General features: G+C 40.0%; 2 protein-coding genes across 2 annotated transcripts in view; one reads left to right on the top strand and one right to left on the bottom strand.

The window, feature by feature from the left end:
• faf1 (Fas (TNFRSF6) associated factor 1) overlaps window positions 1-10,935 on the bottom strand; it is a 74,746-nt gene that overhangs the window by 11,531 nt on the left and 52,280 nt on the right. Inside the window, exons 7-10 of the mRNA XM_010795558.1 lie at window positions 8,036-8,131; window positions 6,796-6,919; window positions 6,619-6,682; window positions 6,438-6,519 (exon numbers count right to left, since the gene is read on the bottom strand). Coding sequence (XP_010793860.1) covers window positions 6,438-6,519; window positions 6,619-6,682; window positions 6,796-6,919; window positions 8,036-8,131 — 366 coding nt within the window. The remainder of the gene's footprint in view (window positions 1-6,437; window positions 6,520-6,618; window positions 6,683-6,795; window positions 6,920-8,035; window positions 8,132-10,935) is intronic.
• LOC104965717 (inward rectifier potassium channel 16-like) overlaps window positions 4,506-10,935 on the top strand; it is a 13,664-nt gene continuing 7,234 nt past the window's right edge. The window contains exon 1 of the mRNA XM_010794722.1: window positions 4,506-4,592. The gene's annotated coding sequence lies outside the window, so the exon portion shown is untranslated. The remainder of the gene's footprint in view (window positions 4,593-10,935) is intronic.

Below are 10,935 nucleotides of genomic sequence, written 5' to 3'. Positions count from 1 at the left end.
TTCTCAGCAGGAAACCGATGGACTGTCCACTCCAAGTAGGGAATGAATCCTTACCCCAAGTGAAGGAGTTCAAGTATCTCGGGGTCTTGTTCTCGAGAGAATGAGAATCTCGGAGAATCGGAGCAGCGGGGGCGGTACTGCAGTCCCTTTACCGCACCTTTGTGACGAAAAGAGAGCTGAGCCAGAAGGCAAAGCTCTCTGTCTACCGGGCCATTTTCGTTCCTACCCTCACCTATGGTCATGAAGGATGGGTCATGACCGAAAGAACGAGATTGCGGATACAAGCGGCCGAGATGGGTTTTCTCCGCAGGGTGGCTGGTGTCTCCCTTAGTGATAAGGTGAGAAGTTCAGTCATCCGGGAGGGACTCGGAGTTGAACCGCTCCTCCTTCGTGTCGGAAGGAGCCAGTTGAGGTGGTTCGGGCACCTAGTTAGGATACTACCTGGGCGCCTCTCTAGGGAGGTGTTCCAGGCACGTCCAGCTGGGAAGAGACCGAGGGGTAGACCTAGGACCAGGTGGAGGGATTATATCTCTTCGCTGGCCTGGGAGCGCCTTGGAATCCCCCAGTCAGAGCTGGTTGATGCTGCCAGGGAAAATAAAGTTTGGGGCTCTCTGCTGGCACTGCTGGCACTGCTACCCCTGCGACCCGAACACGGATAAGCGGGAGAAGAAAGATGGATGGATGGAGTTCTATGTTCAGATTGTTCTTGTGCAAAATGTAATCACATGTTGCTAATATATTTTTCCGTCAAGACAGCATTACTTCACTATAGTTACTTAAAATACATTTAAGCTGGTCGCTACCCCAGTTCACCTTTTTTCGATGATGCAATTGATCCTGACTAATCTTTTTTTGTGTCTGCATTTCACACCCCGCAATATTTCTGGCCTCTTTAATTTTGTGCCTTGGCATTCAGTTGAAAGAGCTCTGACTGTGCAAAATGCTGTTCTCATGTATTTTTTGTGGATCATTTTTATTGGTAACAAATTATTTATTTTTCCTGGGAATGAGTTGATTTGTTACAGGTCCACTTTTTGCTGAGACCCCTGTTAACCCTCCAACTGTGCACAAACCGAACACTTTGTGCTCACACAAACACAAACAGACACACACACTCACTCACATTTGTTCACTTTCAAAAAATGTGGTCAAGTTCATAAACATAAAAACTGGCTTTCTTTCACAGACATGCTCTTAGACACCCAGAGGAATTTACTGCAAGGACCCCACACTGCGCTTCATCTTGATAAATAAAAGTTTTGCCATGCCCTCTTAGTCTGCAGATTTTAAGAAGGTGTCAAATAGCTTGTTTTCCTACTGCAGGAGCCAGAGATCATACATTTTGTGACTGACCAACAAAATATCATCAAACTCTCAAAAATGCCTTGTGGTTAAAGCTGATTTTTAGCTACACTCAAACTGTGACTAAATAAGATTAGGATTGTGGTTGATGCTCAGTCCAACATTTGGTCCAGTGAGATCTCTACAACTATTGCGTTGATGCAGGCACTAATGATACCTATAGATTAAACCATAATGACTCTGGTTGTTGCATTCAAATGTATGTTGTTTCAACACATCTACATGTTATCCAACACTTTGGTTTCTCACAGGGAACCTCCCAGAATTCCTGTTTAGCTACCATGCTATATGAGCTATGTATGTCGGTGTAGAACTAAGCTTGACAAGCAGAGTCTTAAATATCTTGGAAAGGCCACCGTTCTTATATAAAGCTTATTGATTAGGTATCAAATTGGCCTTTTGTCTGCCGCCTTCTATCAGACTAGATTTTATATTTTAGGCCCACTTGTTGAAATAATCGGAGAGTTTTTTCTCAATGCTGGCCAATTTTGGTTGGTTCATCACTTTTGGTTGGTTCATCACTTCTGATTGGTTCATCACTTTTGATTGGTTCATCGCGTTTGATTGGTTCATCGTGTTTGATTGGTTCATCGCGTTTGATTGGTTCATCCTATAATATGTTGACAATTCTATATGGATTAAGACATTTTTAAAACATATATATCCATAGTCCACAGAAATGACAATGATGATCCCAATCAACATGTTTAAATAGTTTGTTTATAATGAAATATATCCATAGTGTTGGATGTATATTTCCAAAATGTCATACTCAAATTCAGGATGCTCAGAGGATAAATTGTAATAACTTAGCGTAGACTTAATCTTAAACCACCTCTTTGCCTACAGCCTCACAGAGCAGCTTGGACTCGTGAACGTGTAGTCTTGTACATCCTTCAGTACTTTGTTTTCTGATGTGTGACAATCATAACTGCAATATGGGGCTAAAATAATGTCTATAGAGTGCTGCAGGGATGACATGGTTTTGTAGGCAAACACTGGAGATCGAATTGCACTGGTTCCCTAGCGTAGTGGTATTTTAGTCATTCGCTTTGGCTGAATAAAATGGAATTCTTAACAGAACCACCTTTATTAAGACGTTTAAAAACTTAAAAATGTGTGAGTGGGGTAGTAACTGAGATATTTCAAAAACCCTATCCTTTATTAACCAAAAACCTATTGACTTTGAGAGGAGGGAAGCAAAAGTGCAAAACAGAGACTCATTTCATTTTTTTTTTTACTTATTCCTCCACAATTTCATTGGCTCTTTTCTAATGACAGGGGTTTCAACTAAAAGCAGCATTTTAATGCAAAGCTTCACGATACTCATTACAATACATTTACTAATGAGTACCCTACTCCACCTCTAAATTATCCATTCACCATTCTCTTAACTACAGTGTGTTCAAAGTAAAGCCGGCATGATTGACAGGTGTCCTATAGTTAAAGGCACAGAACACCTTTCCACAACACTGCTTAGTAGCCCCGTCATTTACCCACTATTATTCCAATAAACATCAACACCAGGATGGAAAAGTCATGTTGACCTGACAGCAGACTCCCATTTCCATTGCCCCAGATCTGTTTGTGGGTACATAAGAGAGACAGCCCATATAATCACAATACGTAACACCTGCAAGCCTTTCCTCTCAACACCGAGCACAGGCTGACCGTCAATAGATTTGCTTGTTTGAAACCTGAGTTGGGCTTTTTTTCTCAGGACAATGAATAGAGTTTGGTTGCAAAGCAGTTATTAAGTGGGAGAGGTGTTTGAATTTACCTCTCTAAGGAGTTTCAGGCTGGGAATAAGGGATTTTGGTCAAGGCCTTGTAAAAGAGGCACAAAAGAGGGAGAGTGCTCACCAATTTGTATTTGGTTGCTTTGAATAACGGTGTTATGAAACCAAGCTGGAAAGAGGAGATCATATTCATATAAGCCAACAAATGTATTAACCATGCGATAATGTTGACATTTGGTGTCATCCACAGGTGAAAAGCAGGAATTTGTTGTAGTAACAGACACTTAGCTAAAGAGGAAGTGTCACTAATAATAAATGGGTTGGTCAAGGTATTTTTATATGGATCTGCATCAGCTGAATTAAAGCCAATAATAGTGTCTCATTTATTGTGTTTTGTCTTACGTGGAGTTTAACATTTTCTCAAGTACTGAAGCAAGGTGGGATTTGAGGGACTTAAGTACTTTCACATTATGCTTCTTTATCATTTTACTCCACTAAATTAATTGAGCTGCATTGCAAATGGACAACTCAACTTAAACATTATGATATATTATTATTATAGGTGACGCTGCCCATCACTATATCAAATAATTAAAATAGACCCCAGATTTACCAAATGAAAATATAAAGTGATGAACAAATTAATGCATCAATAATTCAAATACAATCATTTTAAATGTATGATTCCGAAATTGGCCATTCTCCATAAAGATTAACATTACTTGTGTCATTTTGAATGCAGGACTTTTACTTGTAACTTACAGTATTTTTACACTGTAGTATTGTCAATTTTACATTAATAAAATATTGGAGTAGTTCTTCCAGCTTTGGAAAATAAGCTGAATAATTGTACTATTTGGACCTATGGATGTGATGGCAAATTATATTTGAGTCTTTCCTAGTAACAGGAATGAGCTACATCAATTTCAGGAGTTGAATTATCCCAGTAGAACTCATGTTCATATATTATCAACAATTCAATCTTAATAGTTTTGAACAAGGATCTCCAGTATTTAGATCAAGCCGATGCAAAAAGAGGGAGCCAGGTTTAGAAGTCTGAAGCTAATATATTATGTTTGCAATGTTTAGCTATATTTAATTATTGGATTGGATATACTGTGGTATGACATCTTGAATAGCTTACTCCTTGTTTATTGCATAAACAAAAGCTTCCTATCACAATGTATTGAGTGCAAGCATGCACCAAAGCCCAATAAACACCTGCATGTATGCGTACTCACTAACAACACACACTCATGCATATTCACATTGGCCAGCAGACACACATTGAGAAAAACAAACACTCATCTGTCAGTATGACACCATGTGATGCTGAAGGGAGGTGTTAATCTTTAGTTTTTGCAGTGACAAGTGGGGCTGGCTCATTCCAGCAGGTGACTGTCGTGCTACTGTACAGCCCCTCGGAGAGCCTTTCCACTCAGGTAGAGACACTCCTGCGACTGGTTCACCATTCACTTTTTACATAAAAAAGGTAGGAATCTGTGAAAACAATTGTTTCTGTGCAGTAATTGCAAATTCAGATTTTGTAATTCAATCAAAAATCTAGGGATGAAAAAAAAGGGGTGTGAAATATGATCTCATACATGTATTTAGATACTAAAAGGCTGGTTTCCTTCAGTTTTACAAAGAATAATAATTATATGGATGAAATGGGCATGCAACCCTGGCTAATGAATAGTAAAGATTCTTGGCCGCTTAACGAAATGCAAATGTTGTTATGTTTAAAGGTTTTTCGCTGAGCTGACAGAAATCTTAAGGAAAAAGTCATTAAAGGCTTTGTACAGCTGAACAATTGGTAATCTGATCATTGGTATTAAGAGAGAAATCCAATGCCTGAATGGTTAAAAGCAAAACAAGATGTGGTCAAGGTGATAAGCAAGGTTTGTGATCATGTTTCACAGTGTAATCTGATCAAACTCAGTCATGCAAGAGACAATTGTTAATGATCTTGGATACAACACAACCATTAGTGGTATTCGCTGATAAAATAATGCATATGTATATGTTTGATATCATTTGATAAAAATAGAATAGGTATGTTCAAGGGAGAAGGACAGCTGCCATTATTGTTGTCACAACAGGACTGAGTCTGTTTCATTATTATCATAGTATTGGTGTTTTAAACAGCGAAAAATGAAAGACTGGTAATCCTAAAGGTCATGTTTGCATTATTAAAGATCATACAGCAGTAGTGACAAAGTAGAATCAGAAACCGACTGCTGATTTGAAATACTGTAGACCAACAAATGATTCATTACATTTCCGTGCGCAAAAAGAGAAATAAGTGTTGACACTCACAGGAATGACCCGAGTCAACAGGAAACAAATCAACATCTAAAGTGATTCTGGTTGGAAGTTCTTCCTCTTGAGAAGCAATGTTAGGCTATTTCTGACATTCAAACTTAAAGTGGACCTATCATGCAAAATGCACTTTTGTACGTCTTTTATACATGAATATGTGTCCCCACCCGGTGTTACAGGGAACTCACCAAGTGTCTCTCTTTTCCTCCGTACCCACATTTAAAAAAAAAACGGGGCTACAACGAGCGGATACAGATTCCATCCGACCCGACGTCAGCCCGGAATACTGGGCGGTGACGCTCCACCTACATGGGCATCGCTCCACCTATCAGGGAAATGGGGGGTTGGGCCACGGCCGGCCATTGTCGCTCGAAAGCGCTGGAGACGCTGTAGTACATATGCCAGGCCTGTAAGTGGGTTATGGCTAGAAAGGATCCGTCTAGTGTAAATATGACGTCACGTTCTCGTTGTAACTCTCGTTGTAATCGGAGCGGCTCGGAAACACATCTACAGAAGTAACATGATGCAACATACACATTAATGCAGCAGCAATATTAATAGAGAAACATCAGACATAATAGTAAAACACTGCAAGTGAAAATTGTATTGCACCAGGANACCTTGGAAAATGCCGTTTAATAATTTTTAATAGCCTTCATTTTCGCTAAATTGATTTATCAACTTTTAATACTTTTTAAGACACCCTGGATTGGTCAACCAGCGACGAGATGTCCCGCCCCTTAGCCTATCCAAAACAATGTGTTGGAGCGCTAGCCATAAAAGTGTGAGTGCTACTTAGTGATGTCCCTTTGTAACAGTAAACAAAGGAGTCTAATTCACCATTCACTAAAACCTATATAACACACTACAGGAAAGGAAAAACTGAAAAAACCTAATAGGGCCTCAAACCAACACTAGAACAATCTTACACTTCAATCGTTTGACTTTTAAGTGACAAAGATATGTAAGATTGTGTACAGTATCTTAATACATTAAAACATTTCAGCTCACTTACATCTCTGGCTTTGCCATAGAAGGCCTCTTGAGACGCAGCTTCCAAAGTCCCGATGAAGAACATTGGGTGGGTCTCTCCATACCTTAGGGACACAAAGATCAGTTCATAAAGACATTGTTACATGCCGGCTTTCTTTTGTTTTCAAAGCCTTTCAAATGAGAACCTGACGTTTAGCTCCTACCTTGAAGAAAATTCGGCAGTAAAGTGCAGTAAGGCATCAGCTTCGTTCTCGCTATTTTCTGGCACTGTAAAAAAAAAAAAAAAGATTATTGTCAAACTCTGAGATGCATGCCCCTGGAGTTCAATACAAAACCTGGAGCGGAAATTAACAACTCAAATAATGCTCCACTTGACTTACTCATAGGTGCTTTCCGACAGGTAGAGGATCCCAATCCAAACATCTCCGAATCGTCCACCCCGAACTCTGACGCGTCTTCAAAATCATCCGCGTCACTGTCGCTGACCATATGGACATCTGCACACTGTGGACATGAAGCAGCATCAGGTTTATTGGAGGTTTACACGTACAAGCTATTGATATTGGTGTGTAATGGTGCGTACACAAACACAGTAAGAGAAATGAAGTTGTAAAAATAAGCAAATATAGAACCTTTGAAAAAATACTTACACCTTACTCAAAGTAATCGTTGACTACCGTAATTTTCGGACTATAAGGCGCACCTGAATATAAGCCGCAGCAGCTAAATTGAATGATGTGTACATATATAAGCCGCACTGGACTATAAGCCGCAGGTGTTTTAATGTTTCATTACCATATGTAAGGGTTCGTGCACAGAGGGGATTGTCGGGAAAGAGATGGCTGTTTGAGGAAGCTCCCATTTATTAACATTTCAACAAACAAGTTGCATATTTGCATAACGTATTCAAGTGTTAGCATTTAGTGCAATAGTAGCTACAGAACATGTGCTGTGTAAACTGTACTGTATCACATAGCGTTTCAGACACACAAACTTCTACAGCAGTGGTTTTCAACCAGTGGTACGGGGACAAACTGTCTCGCTCTCGTAATGTCTGTCTGTCTTGCTCTCGTTCTGTCTCTCGTACCACTCTCGGTTCCACTTTTACTTTTGCGCGCTACCTGTCTCACTCTTTTCCGGCCTCCAGCTTTTCCTGCTGGAGCCCGCCGCTTAAAGGTGGGGGGCGCGGACCGGCCATAGAGCCCATAGAGTTAAAGGTGGTGGACTGTAACCTGTAAAATCCATAGATTTAGGAGGTCCCCTAGTGACCGTTAGCTGTACAAATCCATAGATTAGCCGCAGCGTCGAAAAATTGGAAAAAAGGCGCGGCTTATAGTCCGAAAATTACGGTAAATATAGATTGTTTTGTATGTCTGAGGTCTTTCTTGCAAGTAAACACCCCAAATCATGAGCTGTGCCATGTACAACAAGAACAAGACAAATACTATGGAAAATTAAATATCTGAGCTCTGCAGTTTAAACAGATGGTAGCATTAAACAAATGATTTAACAATATTGAGAATTAAACAGACAGAAGTTATTAATACAATTATTTTGTTACTTAGTGCCAAGGCGTGTGTGTGTGTGTGTGTGTGTGTGTGTGTGTGTGTGTGTGTGTACCTCTTCTGTGGGTTCCTGGGAATTGGCTGCTGAGGACCTTCGACAAACACTGAGGTGATGGCAGGGAAAGGTGATCCCAGAGACAGCTAGCGTCATCTAAAAACACAAAGGGAGAGTCATTAGCCTAACAACGAAGGACAACTGGTGGTGTGACATCTTAAACCATATTCGATTACTTGCCCCAATATACGTCAACTCAAAGTTACTATTGAGTTATTATTTCTTCTTACCAAAGAAATGATACAGACACTTTATGGCAGAGTCCAGTTTTGTCGAAACAACAACTGGGAATCTTAGTTTCTCAAACAAACCACTATACCTCAGTATCAGTCAAATTCTGACAAGACCAGTTAAAGTAAGTCTCATTGAACACTCGGACCACACAGTTACAGACTTCGTTTTTTTATTTATTAAAACCCCGGTTTAAGCTGGGTTCTCCGTAAATAAAAATCATGATTCTGGTCGTGCTCAATTGAAAACAATCACAGACAGGCTTTCAGAATTTAAAAGAAAAACCTGGTAGGAGATGACTTTGATAATATTATCAGTTTAAGATGTTAAAAATACTGCACAATCATTTCATTTCTTATATCTCTCGCTGCCGGCCAACATTTAGTTAATGTTTACCCATGTACAACTGAGGATATTTTTTTTAATGTATTTCTTTTTTGCCGTTACAGGACTTTTTGGAGAGTACCTGACCGTGCAGGATTGATTAATGACTTCCAAACACAGCCTTCTCACTTCTCTAATAAGAGGAAAAGCATGATGAGGTTCATGAACACCTGCAGTGGCTGTGATGGTGGTTTTGTAGTAAGAGAACACCTGACTAATGAGCTCCCAAATCCAAAGGCAGGACTGTAAATGTCAGCGTTCAGCGGGGACTCATTACAGCTGCTGTCTCCTGGCTGAGACCCGAGGGATGGCAATAATACAGGCGAGGCAGTTTGCAGTAAAACTGAAGATACCCTCCTTTAAAAGAGCAGGATTTAATGTTGATGCCCCCCATCATCTAACTACCAAAATGCAACTTATATATTCAACATGAAGACACCTTCTTGTCACAGTGACCACAAGGGCTGCACATGTAATGCAAGTGTTATCAAAATCATCAATATCTAAATCACAGTAAGTGAAATATTTGGTAAAGTCACAATATCATTCGACACACTTCTACAGAACATCTTACTTGGTACACATCCTCCTAACTACAGACTACAAGATCATTTTAATAACTTTTTTAATAATCATGTGAAGAATGTTTCAAAAACAATCATTGCCTTTTGGACTATCAGTCAAAAATAATCACTTAAGGTTTCTTTCCCTCAAATTGTGACCACCAAACGCAGGACTGGTAACAATCCAGCCGTGACTTCTAGCCTGAACATACTGGTACTTGTCACAATAACGCAACAATACATCCACTGAGGCACTAATTGTTGAGAGCAGAGCGTAACAGAAGCCCAGATGCAAATAGTTTTCTGGGAGAGTGAACTTCTAAACAGCAGGGCAGCGGCAGAGAAGCTGTGTCTCCCTGCAGAGGTCTCGTGATCTGCTCCATTGTCGCCCGCTAAGACACACAAAGAGCAGCTGGACGCGGTTGAATCGGGAGACGATTACATGCAACGCCAATTGAGTCTGAAAAGAGCTACACGGACCTCACGGAGTTTCTCTCTCTGAAGGGAGAGTGGCTCCTCACGCTGGCCCCCGCTTCTATAGCAGCTCACAACAGTGTAACCACTAGAGCCTGTCAGCAACATGGACTTACTTGTGAGCACTGCTGTTTACCTGGACCCTGATGAAGACCATGTTTCTTTTAAAAAGGGGCATTCACAGTCGGCTATCCATCTTTCCACACTTCCTTATCTTTTCAATGTTTAGAAAAGTAAGTTTGCTGCAGCGAACAAAAAACATTTGGACAGCAGTGGTTGAGCGACACACGTGACTGAAGGCAACTGGTGTTGGGAATAGGGCTGCAACAAACGACTCATTTGATAATCGATTAATGAAACGATTAATCGATTATTCGGATTGTTAAGGTTTTAACTGTACTACTACTTATATCGATACTGCTTATCGATCCGGTCCTTTTAACGATAGTATTAACGGTTCTTTTGACAAGAAATAAGGTAAACTAACTAAACAAATTGTGAACAAAACATTGCTTTTTATTTTAATTAAATGCATAATATTTCACATCAAAAGAAACAACAATGTTTTAACAAATCATATTAAATAATGTGATGACAGAACTGCAAACAGAATAGCTGAAACTTTAACTAAATAAATAACTCAGTTACCTCTAATCATTAACCCATGTTTGTATCATTGAGTTAACTGTGTGTGTTGCTGCTAGCATACATAACACCTGACGTGGAAACGTTACTCGTGGACGGGGCTACAGAGCTACTAGAAAGACAGTGGAACCATACTTGCCAACCTTGAGACCTGAGAGAAAATGCAAAATGGGGGGGGGTGCTAGTGGATCGCCGGAGCAGTTAGATTAACATTAACATGCTTATATTGTAGTTCTAAGTGCAATGCCTTGCGGCCTGTAGCACCATCCTTGATGGAGCATATGTGTGGGCAGGAAAGGAGTGAGCAGAGAGTAGAGTAGTTGTCGATTTTTGTTCTGTTTTCTGTGACTATCTGGGGCACCCAGTAAAAAACAAACAATTGTAACTTATGTTGTAAATTTTTTTTCATAAATTTTTTTTTTTTTTTTTTTTGTTAGAGGCGTAGGGGTTTAAAAAAAAGAAGGCGTAGAAAACTTTTAGTGCACTAGCCCGGAGGCTAGGGGCTAGTGCACTAGCCTAAGCGCCTGTAGAAAAAAAAAAAAAAGATCAAAGGTACAATTGGCGAAGAAGAAATTCAATCGCGCGGCGTTGATTTTCAGACTC

Source organism: Notothenia coriiceps, unplaced genomic scaffold (genome assembly GCF_000735185.1).
Source record: "Notothenia coriiceps isolate Sejong01 unplaced genomic scaffold, NC01 NC01_scaffold00037246, whole genome shotgun sequence".
NCBI lineage: Eukaryota > Metazoa > Chordata > Actinopteri > Perciformes > Nototheniidae > Notothenia > Notothenia coriiceps.
Note: the sequence above shows the minus strand (reverse complement) of the source record. Positions and strands in the feature narration are given on the sequence as shown.